Consider the following 13,014-nt stretch of genomic DNA (forward strand, 5'->3'; position numbering starts at 1 on the left):
TTAACCTTGTACCCTTTTGATAAGATGATTCTACTCTGTTGTACAGTTTAAACTCGAAGTGCTTTTTTAATAACAGTTTTATGTCTTTTAAAAGGATCACAACACACCTTTTGTAAAAATTCATACTTCTTTAAAAACACACTTAATGTCAAAAGATTCAAATCTTCTTCAGAAAGTTTTTCAATACCTTGTATAGACTTGTCCTTGACATAGTGTAACATATGGCAATCACTTTCAGTAGTTTCTCCAACACTGCACTTTTTCTCCATTGTTCAACAAAACATAACAATGTACTTTGGTACTCACTTGGTTTAATAAAAACACATAAATACTATCAATAACACTCATTTACTGAAATGCTTATTGACTGTTATGTATAAGCACCAATCTTACTTCTTTCATGGCAACTGCCTGTGACGGACTGACATGGAAGCAATATTAAATAATGCTGCTGTGAGGGGAAGGCAGGTTCGGACATGCACAAGGTCACACTCAGCCCGCCTTATTCTCTCTCTATGCACGGATTGTATATTCTCTCTCTATGCACGGATTGTATCAGTTGCTGGCCTTATGGCTTATCTCCTGGGAAGATCTTGCATCTGGATCTGGAAGAGGGCGAGCACAGATGACGGGGGAAGGGGTGTGTGAAGTCCGCAGCCAGGCACAAACACAAAAAATAGGTAAACTACACTGGCAGTTTATGTATTTGCGAGTGGAAAAGGAACAGGATGGTGTCATGGCATGAATGCAGGGCTTTGACAGCGTGGGAAACAGGAAGCAGCAAGTAAGGTAATTTATTTTATAAAAATGTGTGTGGGATACCAAAAGAAAAATATGGTATTTTTATCTGTATATAATTCAGAAACACAGGCAGGCAAATAGCGGCCAAAGCAGCTTTTTAACCAAAATTAAATAATTAACTCATTTTTGTGTTTTGAAGTGAAAAAAAATTATCAAAGCAGTAAAAAAAACCCACGAATCTTACTGTTTAATGTGGTAGAAGATTTCTTTTAGAACAAAAATAAAACAGAGATTTCATGATTATTCTTTTCCCTTTATGAGATTTACCATTTTCCGTAAAACTCTACATTTTGTTTCGATAATCATAAAAATTACATTTTGAGATTTTTTTATGGTTCCACATAAACACTTAGTAGTTTTGTTCATTTTTTATATTATTCCTGCTACATTGATCCAATCATAACATTTTTTTCAGACAAAATGGTTAGTAAATAAAAAAAATATGAATTTTTTTTCCATCGGACAACAGATCTAGTTAACGGCGGCCAGATGATTAAAATGCCAATAATCCATAAACTTTAAGGGGCTGTAAAATCTAAACCACTAGAGATAGAGCAAAACAAAATGGCATGGTTACTTACATCAATAAATTGAACAACCATGCCAAGTTTCGTCAAAATCTGAGACGGTGGGTGTCAAAAATAGTTTTTTTTGGTTGATTTTGTATGGAATGACCCTACAATTATTTAATATGTTTATTGTGACGAACTGTATTTAAATAATGTTAATTGTCTAATAAGGGCCGGCCCATCCTTTCAACCATGTGATCTTAAATCCATGTTGTATATTTTTCTGTTAATTAACTTACATTATGTACTTCTATATTTAATGGAAAATAACCAAAAGTAAAATAAAAACAGAGAAACTAATGTCTGGACGAAATCATTATTTGCCTGCTGAAACCAAAATATCCACGAGTTACTCTGTCATCAGGTGAGAGTGACGAGGCGTGACAAAACAAAACAGTAGTCATATTTTTAATCAACAGACTGTTAAATGCAACTTTCTATCGCTTCTGCAAAATCTGTTCAAGATAAATTCAATACAATTTTTTAAAATTTAGAACAGTGCTAGTGTTTTTAGAAATCTTACCCGGATTGTCAATGAGGCTAAAAAAAGACATCTGGTTATATGATTAATATGTGTTACATTTAATGTGTGTGGTTAAGGTACTAAAAAAAACTAATACAGTCTTAATGTACGTGCAGACTGAATCATATAGCCTAGCTAAATAAAATAATACTAATCTTAAAGGGCTGCTGCTCAGAGCTGGATTATCATAGATTGGCATTTAGCTATTTTATACTACCAGCAGTAAGGTATGTTAACGTGTGTGTGGGTGTCTATATCTCTCTATCTCGTCACAAATTTTGTCTGGTCACTGAAAGTTTTTTTCATGCTTTCGTGTAATTTGTGTAAACTGAAGACACTCTTGACATTGTTTTTTTTTTTTTTTAGCTGGACGAAAGATAAGATACTTCCCGCCTATTTTGGAGACCTCTAATGATGCTTCTGGATGTAATGTAGAAGGTAAGCATAATTTTATTACTATTTTATGCTCAAATGATTGTCAAAGTATGATCCATTCTAATGTGATATACATAGTTTAATATTTGTATAGGTATTTTTCACTGTCTTAAGAAAGTGGTGAAGTCATCATTTCAAAACATGTTCTAAGTGGAACAGTCTGTATAGGAAACGTTATTAAAGATGCTTAGTGAAATATCCTTGTGATAGTTTAAGTGTGTGATAATTTGCAATAAAAAAAGAAAAATGTATTAATTATACAATTGCTAGCAGTAAAATGGTTTAATCTTGTTCTTACAGTTGGTCACTCATATAGTTAAAGAAAATGAACATTATAAATGGAAAAATTTTCAGTAAATTGTCATGATTCTATTTGGAATCACTGTAATATTGGTAGGTAATAATGAAAGTATCCAAAAACCAGGTCAGCTATTTAATAATTTATTCACATTGTATATCATGTGTGTGTGAGCATCTAGCTTCATATACAAGAAATTATTTTAGTTTCCTGGAAATGTTTTACATCTATGTATCCATGCCTGCTGTATTTCCTATCACTAATTTTTCCAGTTGTAAATTTAAGCCTGAGGAAATTTTATAGTGGTTTGTCAGGCATTTTGAAGTAGACTTGTGAGCCTTATTTTAACTCTTATGTAAGCTAACAAAATAAAAGTAGTTTATTTATGTATTTGCAAGTGGGTAGCTAAGGAGTGAATTGTAGGCTGCTTATGTTGGTTTGGAAACTTCAAGGCAGTGTGCTTGATGTGGCAACACTGAATTATCTTTGTGAATACATACTTGATGTGTTAAGATTGTTATCAGCACAAATTGTGTGTTAGCAAAGTCTCGGACATACACCACACAGAGTTTAATATTTTGTCACATAGGTTCATTAAAGCTTGATGAAAATGTGGTGCCTTTAACTAGGAAACATCTTAATATAAGGTAGCTGCCTCAAGTTTAGAATTTGATACCAGCTGGTTGTGAGACAAGCATCTTGTAGTGTATTCTATCTCAATTGTATGTTGATAGTGGCAGTAATGGGTGGGATTACCCATGTAGCCTATTCGTTATTGTGGTCTAAAGTGACAGGTGCTCTTATTCGGTTTCTTTAGTGTTATCAGTCTGGCAGGGGGTTGTTATAAAACAAATACAAAAATATTTTTTAGGTTTTAAGAATACACCGCTTAATTTTATTTATTTATTGCCTGCCAACAGTAAAAATACATTTAGGGTAGGCATAAACACAAAATGGATATATACAGATTAAACAAGACAACATACATGAGGTGGGCGTTGCGTACAGGGTAGGCACCACATACAGGGTGGGCATCACATGCAGGGTAGGCACTACATACTAGGTAGGTACCACAAACAGGTAAGAACTACAACATGTAGATGCTAAACACTGGGCACACCAACATGTAGACACCACCCTATAGACAGGCACAACCTACAAAGGGATAATACAGCACTAAAAGACAAGGTGAGAACTAAAATGCACAAAAAACATGACACATAATAAAAAAAAAATCCCTTTTGGCACAGCCCACAGTGTAGGTAGATTTCAAAGTACCTATTTTTATTCTGGAAACTTCTTTAAATTCCTGGAATATTTTAAGAAATTTTTGTATGTAACAACCTATATGTTTGCCAGTATTCAAAAAAGATCCATTCAACATTTTCTCATATTCCATGAGGCGAAAATACTTTCAACTTAATGCATCCAGCATTGAAATGAATTTCATATTATGCCTACTTTGGTAGTTATGCAATAATTTTTGTCATTCAAACATTATTTTTCATCCCTTGTACTAATAAACCGATGAATAATTTTTTTTGGACAAAGGTTTAAGGTAATATTAAGATGATTATTAATAAATTATGACAAATTTGATACTAAGAAAGTTAAAAAAAATTTTAATTTTCAACCCCTGTTTTTACAGAAATAGTTTGTCTCATCAAAAAATTAGCCAAAAGATTCAGATAAAATTTAAGAGTTCTACAGTAAATTATAATGGATTTGATATTATACATGTATCTATTAAAAAAAAAAAGTAATGACTTTTTTGGTCTTTCTACCCTTATTTCCACCCCTTGCAGTAATGATTTGTTACATAAAATTTTCTTCATATAAAAGTTTTCAACAATATTTAGAAAGTTAAACAAAAATAAACATTAATTTGCCATAGTACATGGTAAGGAAGTTTTATTTATTTTCTTATTTAAAGCCCAGGTTTTAATAACCCCTAGCACTAATGGTTTGTATTATCATAATTTGTTTCAGACAAAAGATTTTGATAAAAATTATAAGATTTACAAACAATTTGAATGGATTTGATAGTGTGCCTACTAAGGGAGTTATGATTTTTTAAATTCTAACCATTAGTTTATCAACCCCTTGCAGCAATTGTTTGTCTAGTCAAAAATTGTTTCAAACAAAAGTTTTAGATAAAAATTATAATATTTACAGACAATTGGTACCAATTTGATGGTGTGCCTACAAAGAGAGTTACTTTTTTGTTTTGCAACCCTTGTTTATTACACCCCTTGCAGTTATGGTTGGTTGTATAAAATATTTTCAGAAGAAAATTGTAGATAGTAATTTCAGGTATTACAATAAAACAGAACAATATTAAAATAATGTACATGGTATGGAATATGATTTTTTAAATTATACCCTTTATTTTTTCAATCACCTAAAACAATGGCTCTTCTAATCAAAAAGTCTTTCAGACAAAAGTTTTAGATAAAAGTTATAAGATTAATACATAATTTGTATAAATTCAATGTTGTGCCTACAAAGGGAGTTATGATTTATTAATTTTTGTCATTCAACCCCTGTTTTTTAACCCCTTTCAGTAATGGTTAGTCGTATAAAAAATGTTTTCAAACAAAATATTTTAGTATTACTCCTACGAGTTATAATACGTTCAAATGGTTGTGATATTTGCTATATTATGGAAGTTACAGCAATTTTTATTTTTTTTTTAAAAAAACATTCCCTATTTCTACACCATTGGTCGGATATTGTTGCCCATTAATGAATTTAGCCAATATTTTCCAATACTAGATTATATGTAGGTATCAGTTTGGAAGTGATTCGTTAAAAATTGCGACAGTTATTGTGTCCACAAAATTGTGATATATATATATATATTTTTTTTTTTTGAGATGATGATGGTTTAGGTGTCTGTGAACCATGAAACAAAAATTATATAACCTTTTTCTTAAAGTTGCACCATGGTGATGGCTATACTAGATTGTATTTCTTTGAAATCTACCTAAAAAACTTAGACATAAAATAGTACAAGTGACCATTGCAACCATTAAGATCAAAACTGTTTAAAATTTTGTACAATTAAATTAAGGAATGGCCACTGCTAAAGGGTTAAATTATAGTTAAGATTTCTGATTTATTTGAAGGTTTTTATATCAAATTTACGTGTGAATTGGGAAATTCTGATGCTGGCCTGCCTAGACATATATTCCCACACTTAAAAATATGGGTCTTTAACACAAAAACTATACATCAAAGTTTTGTTGTCCACAATATGCATAAGTAACAAATTTAAACTGCTAAAATAGCTTCTCAAATTTTCTCAATAAGTTACTATTGACTGTTGTAGTTGGTTCACAGTTTATTAAAAACCTTTTGAATTTATCTGTAATACCATCCATTTTGGTTTGTTTCCTGGATCAGGAATACAACTTCCACAATTGCCTTAAGGAAAGTTATATTTTTACTGGTTACAGAAATGTGCATTACAGTTAGGATTTCCATAAGGATTAACATTTATTTGTATTTATTTATAGTTGTAACATGCCTACCTACGGCAAGAATGTCTTAGATGGTAGGCACAAAACAAATACACAAATGTAGTCACAATAAAAAGAATAACTACATAAGAACAAAAACACACCTACAAAAACATGAAATACAAACAAAAGGACACATAAATAGGCAACACAAAAACAAAATAGGGTAAATATATAAAATAAACATACAATGTTTTGATCATGGATTATATGTAATGAACTAGGATTAAGGTAATTTAAGATATTAATCTTCCACATTCATGAGTTCGTTCATGGATTTAAGTCATATCTATTGCTAAGAAAATTCAGACGAATAGCGGTAGAATAAATAATATTGCATGCCGGCTTTCTCTGAAATTATTCACAAGGAATGCATTTATTTTACAATGGGGTAGTTGGATACTATAGATATGAAATTCATTTCTACAAAATTCAGAGTTTGAGCTAAGGAGCAGTTAATGGAGGAAGGAAAGAATCTTGTTTCTGTAACCTTAAGACACACAAGAAGTTAGCACTGACTGTAAGTGGGGTTAACTGTTTGTTAACTTTGCACAAACCAACTAGTGGTTATTATTTGTTTCAAGTTAATGTGTATTTTTGCAGGTAGCACATCAGTAAATTCTACTTTTAGCATCAAAGATAGTAAAGTTTCAAACCAAAACTTGACTTTCAGTATGCCAGATGTTTCAAAAGACCAGATGATCTTGGTCGATCAAGAAAATCAAAACTTGACTTTCAGCATGCCAGATGTGTCAAAAGATCAGAAGGTCTTTGTTGATAAAGAAAACCAAAACTTGACTTTCAGCATGCCAGATGTGTCAAAAGACCAGACGATCTTGATTGATGAAGAAAATCAAAACTTGACTTTCAGCATGCAGTGTGTGTCCAGAGACAAGAAGGTCTCTGGTGTTGAAGAAACTACCAGGGAATCAGCAATTCATACACAGTCTTTTATAGGTAAATATAATGGAATTTTCTCTTCCAAGCAGAGGTTATTTTACCTGGATAAAAATCTAAGAAAAGGTAGGTACCGTGTTTTATCGCACAATGGTCGCACGCGCGTAATGGTCGCAACCATATTTTAGGCTGTCAAAATTGGGATAAAAAAACTTCTCGTGTAAATGTCGCATGATGTTTTTGGTCCCGCTAGTAGATGCCGAGCGCTTTGTGTAGGTTTCTTTTCGGTTAAAAAGATATATTTTAAAGTATAAATCTAATATTTATTCGGTCATTACCACTTACTTAATAAATTAACGGAAAAATACAAAGTTGTTTGACGTGTAAATTTTCTTATAAAGACGTTTTTAAACGTTATTTCCTTTATCTGATTGTCTGTGTCGCTGCGGTGTAGGTATAATCTAAAATTTAATTTCGGTCATTACCACTTATTTATTTAATTAACGGAAATACAAAGTTGTCTGACGTGTAAATTTTCTTTTAAAGATGTTTTCAAACGGTATTTCCTTTATCTGATTGTATGCGTTACCGCGGCGTACAGCTTATAAAAATGTATCCAGCGCATCATTCATGTTTGGTTATGTTGCTTCCCGTTTAGAGCGCGCGCACGTAGTCGAATATTGATATCTCGCCGAGTGCATACAACGTGCGCTCTCTGTCAGGTGTCGAGTTAACTACATTTGATAGCCCGCATTCTTTCGTGGTAAGTGTGTACTACGGCACGTTAGTTCACATCAGATTCAAGTGTCTTGCGTTCGCGTTAGAGTTTTGGTTTTTCTATTTAAAGTTGAAGAAAGGTTTTTGTTTAAGGAATTATTAATATAGATTGTTTGGCGTGCTCTTATATACTCCACATTTTTTTTAAATAAACGTACTTTCCTTGAACAGGTTTTCTTTTTATGAATACCTAACAAAATTTTTTTTTTCCCGCAAATTCGTTGCACCCCTACTTTTCAAACTTGATTTTAGAATAAAATGTGCGACGATTATACGAGAAAACACGGTATCTGAACCATTTTAATGTACTAGTCACCTGTATTATAAGCCAAAATGATGGAGTAGTCGGATGACTCATATCTCCCACCAAGACAATCCAGGTATGATTATTGGTGGATTTGTTCTAAAGTAGAAGTTGTATAGCTTACTATGAGCTTGGTAGGTAGTGAAAGTGCCTATGTTCAATTCCTTTGCCACTTGAACATGTTTTTTGTGTGGATTCATATCTATAAATTAAATGCAGCTCTTGTGAGAGAGAGAGAATCAGAAATAGAAAACATTTTTTTTATTGTGCCATTGCAGAATGGTTAGCAAACTAAAATATTGAAGAACTACATATGTAGGGCCTACATCTGAAAAAACACCAAACTGGGAGGGAACAGAAGGATTTATTTTGTTTTCCAAGAGGAAGGTGTTAACTGACACACAACTGCAAATGTTGTATCTTCGATATATTGAATACACCACGTTAGACAACGCTGCCATTTTGTTTTTGCATACAATCCTATCTATAGTATAACAATGATTTTAAACAAAAATATACATAAAGTGTAAAGTAAACGGTTTAACATGTTAAAACTTCACAGATGTGATAAATGTTGGAAAAGGTAGGTTTTGAAATTTTTATTTTGCATTAATTCAATTTTACTAATAGAAAGCAAACATCAGCATCATGAAACATTTTGTCTTAAAATATAATGTAATAACTTATAAGCAGGAACAATATAGTAGAGTTATACTGTATTACATATAATAATGAATTTCATTGAAAAAGGAATCCTGACTTATTGCCAACTGTAACTACCAACAGGAAGATAATTTTTTCACACTGCTTCAGATAAATAGTAACTCTGTGTTAAAAGGAAGAAGAGTTTATTGAACAAAGAGTTTAACAATCATACCATTATACCTGTAAGCAGTCCTGTGTTAAGCTTACACATACAAGTATATGGCATCAACATTAATCAGAAAGGAAAATAAAAATCTTTTATATGAGGAGACTTGCAATGCATCTCTTGTAAAACTAAGTCTTTAAAATGTAAATTCTAAAAAAAAGTAAAAAAAAAATGTAGTAAACCCTGTGAATATTAAAATTTGATTGCAAGATTTTTTTTTAATTTAATAAATTTCATTTAGATGGACAAATATGCAGAGGTATAAATTCCTAAATATTGTGCTACAAGTCTGATGCCTGACTCACATGACTGTTACACTCATACGCTATATTAATCTAACTGCCTGCCCATTAAACATGGCGGTCATGTGCCAAATTCAAATAGTTAGAGTTTACAATTTTCGTAATCACTGAATGAGTCAGCCCAAACTGTCTCTCTCTCTCCAGGCTATGATAAAATTCCTGTACCTAATGTTATCTTTAAAAAAAATGTATTTAATGTATTTCAGTGCTTTCAGTTATTTAGGGTCTTGTGTTTTGTACTGCAATGTGCCTCTTGCTCTCCATAGGTGAAAGTGAAATGGAAAGTACATTTAGCCTGCCAGTTGAGGAAGATTTTACGTTTCGTGTTCCTGTCCTTGAAGAGAAACGTAACTATACCCTTACGAAAATACTTGTACTGTAGCAAATATAACCTTGTCTTGTGTCTTAAGTTGGAAGCATTCCTTGACTTATCTTCTTTTGAATTCGGGGCCATGATGGTTGATTGTCAGATCATTTGCCTCATGCCAAAAAAAAAAATAGGTTTAGATTCCCAGTAAGTTCAACCCCAGATTTTTCTCAAGCAAAAATCATGGTGAATATTGTTGAGAGTAGGTGGGTTTTCTTGGAGTACTGCAATTTCCCCTACTCATTCATTTCATCAAGGCTCCAATATATCACTCCTCATCATCTCAAATGATCCCAATGTCAACATGACAGTAAGCCATTTTTCATTCATTCAGTCATTCTTTCTTATTTATTGAAATATTGGATATAGTGTTATAAGGTCCCTGCATGCCTTGGCTGTGGGGCCATTAAACAGTAACAATAACAATGTGCAGAACTTCAGAAAAATCCACATGATTTGAAAACCTCAAGATATTTGAGTGGTGTTTTGGCTACGTGTGTTTTCAGAATAATTTTTAGGCATAATAATCTCAGATTCTTGAAAGCACTGGAGGGACTTTCACTATACTTTAACCTTCATTTATATGCCATGATTACCACTCATATCTCATAGTTGCCCTATGCATAAAATGAAGACCGCACTCCAGTATTGAGCCTTGTGCTTAGGAGCGTAATCATCATTCCACTTCACTAACACATAAACACCCCCTGACTAGCCAGGCCTGTTTTGCAAGACTATTCAAGGAACCTGCATTGCTTTAGTTTTGGCTATCACTTAAGGCTTTAAAATAATTTTTTTTCTATGGGAAGTTGTCAAATCTCTTAATGTTAAACAATTGCATTAAATATTTAGTTAGTATGCCTTATGCTATATATTTTATAACTATTTTTGGAAATGTGTTCCTTTAAAATTAAAGGAAATTTGTTTCTCTCTCGTGACCCATGTCCTTGGTTGTCAGTGTCTGACTTCAATGCCTAACCTCAATGTATGTAGTGGAAATCATTTCTAGTTTGTGACTTGTTTTTAAGTGTTTAAAACAAAAAACTCCTGAAGGTATTGCATTGTATGGCCCAAACATCAAGCATAAAATTATCTGCACTACATCAGTCTTTACGTGAATCTAATTATCTGAGCGATACACAGCTTACCGAGACACCTGCCTAGTGATTACTGAATTTCCTAAACAGATATTGTTATAGAACATTCTTTTCAGGTTACACACCAATATTAATATAAATACACAATCTCACAAATGAAATGAACTGTTGGAACAATATTCCACTGTATCATGTATCATTTTATGTTTGGATTGCTGGTATCAATATAACTTTTAACCCAAAACATTGACAACGTAAGGATGGAGCACATTGGAAACCTTTTTACAAGAGTGGAGCCATGTTGTGAAATCTTGGTTTGGGTGCTGTGAAGCATCAGTTTCCTTAGATTGTTTGTCTACTGTGTATGATGTGTACCATCGCTGATATGTCAGGTAATGTAGTTTTTTATGCAGCACTGCCGGACTCCACATCTCCATATAGCCCAGGAGTTTTAGGTTAATATTTAAAGAAAGTTCGAAAAAAATAAGGTAAATCTGAAAATATGGTCATTGATACTAAACACCTTGCTGAACAACATACTGAAATCCCCCTATTTTCCCATGTCAGCGTCATAATTTTTTCCGTGCAATAATGTCGTAAGTGCCCCTAAATGACACAAGGATGCCAATGCACATCCGAAAACTATTTGCATCAACTGACATCCACGGGGATCGATTCCAATTAACCACTGGATTACACCAATGTTATATATATGCAGACACAGTAAAAAAAAATACTTGAACTTAAAATATTATAGATCGAACTTTGACAATTCTCCGAAAATCATGGAATTTATGAGAAAACTATCCATAGGTTAAAAAGTACCACAAATAACAAAAAATAAGCTGCAACAAATAAATTCCTTAAGATTTGAGCTTTTCAACGGTGTACCTCACACTGCTCTGTGACAAAAGGTTACCGAGATACGGTGGCTCACGTACCAGTGTGCGCCATCAGATATGACTCTGACGGAAGGTGGGCTGACATTTTCACCTGTCAATATTCTGCTTTTGGTGCTTCTAACGAGCCATTGCTCTAGTAAGATATAAACAGCTTTGTTATACTGTGTAAGTAATTTTACATATGATTTAATTAATTACTACATTTATGATATTAAAATTATGCTCCTGCTTCTCAAAAAACATCTCGTACGATGTTATAGTCTGTGTAGTCATTTTTAATTATGGTTTTTCTTTGTAATGTCTTGCACTATAACAAATTCTTTATTGGCATCATAAGAAATCTCAAATAACAAGAAACAATAACACAGAAGCATAGTTTTTGTTCACATACCTCAGCTAACTACATATGATCTGGGTCGTCATTGATGTCTTCAGCTACATTCCAACAACTTCTACCTCTACAGCGTGTGCAAATCATAGAGCACGGAAGGCCAGCAATGTGGCTGGAGCACTTTGATCCACACTCAGATCTACATGCAAATGAGATGAGTTGTAGAAGTTCATCAGGAGCTGGTGGCAAGTCACTGGTAATCGGAAGAAGTGTTTGTTGAACCTCATGCCGGCCCATTTGGTTGGTGTTAAAGTGTTACCCAGCCAATCCTGGACCTATAATGCAGGGTCAAAATATGATCAGTTTTTAAGGATTGCCAATAAAATTTTCTGTACACACAGATCCTTATAACGTGAGTTGTCGTACCTGCAAGTAAGTCCTGCGCGAGTGTTGTAAGGTTGCGGACCTTGTTGGAGGAAGGTTAGCCAGCTCGAAGGTAGCAGTCACAGCTTTTCGGGCCACAGTTCGAGCATACAGATGACCACGAAGTTCATTCAGGGTGGAGAATTTCTCTGTATGTACATGTGGATAATGAATTCCTCGCCAGCAGCAGTGATTTCTTCTGCAGTAGCAGATGTGTTGCTAAATATGGAAGCAATGTTCTGGAGATGTGGATTTTGTTTCAAAAGCTTCCAAGCATTAGAATTTCGCTTATGGTTGGACACACATTCTCTGTGGTGCAAAATTGGCTATCTCTGTTCCATTGACTCTGGTGTTGTTGGGGATGACAACATCAAGTGTGACTGTTCTGTGCCTGTTGGTGTTGCAGCTATGAAGAGTATGTTAGGTAAGAACTTCGGCAAAGTCAAGTTGTCAAGAAAGAGTACGGTGAATCCGTTAGCAGCTATGAGCCGAAGTATTACCATACGTGATGAAATTGTTCCCGTCTGTCCCCAACAGTTGTTTATGTGCATTGGATAGGCCATCCACCACCAAGGTGGTGATTTCATGGAGTATCT

General features: G+C 33.5%; 1 protein-coding gene across 6 annotated transcripts in view; it reads left to right on the plus strand.

Annotated features, from left to right (window-relative positions):
- The window catches only part of LOC134530702 (uncharacterized), a 72,086-nt gene that overhangs the window by 7,028 nt on the left and 52,044 nt on the right, over positions 1-13,014 (plus strand). For 5 of the 6 annotated variants that reach the window (XM_063365789.1, XM_063365790.1, XM_063365791.1 and 2 more), the window contains exons 3-5: positions 2,260-2,331; positions 6,751-7,104; positions 9,565-9,645. In XM_063365789.1, the coding sequence (XP_063221859.1) occupies positions 2,260-2,331; positions 6,751-7,104; positions 9,565-9,645 (507 nt within the window). Of the gene's footprint in view, positions 1-2,259; positions 2,332-6,750; positions 7,105-9,564; positions 9,646-13,014 lie in introns of those variants that run through there. The other variant, XM_063365794.1, reaches the window with a different exon arrangement.

The sequence above is a fragment of the Bacillus rossius genome, chromosome 3 (assembly GCF_032445375.1).
Source record: "Bacillus rossius redtenbacheri isolate Brsri chromosome 3, Brsri_v3, whole genome shotgun sequence".
Lineage (NCBI taxonomy): Eukaryota > Metazoa > Arthropoda > Insecta > Phasmatodea > Bacillidae > Bacillus > Bacillus rossius.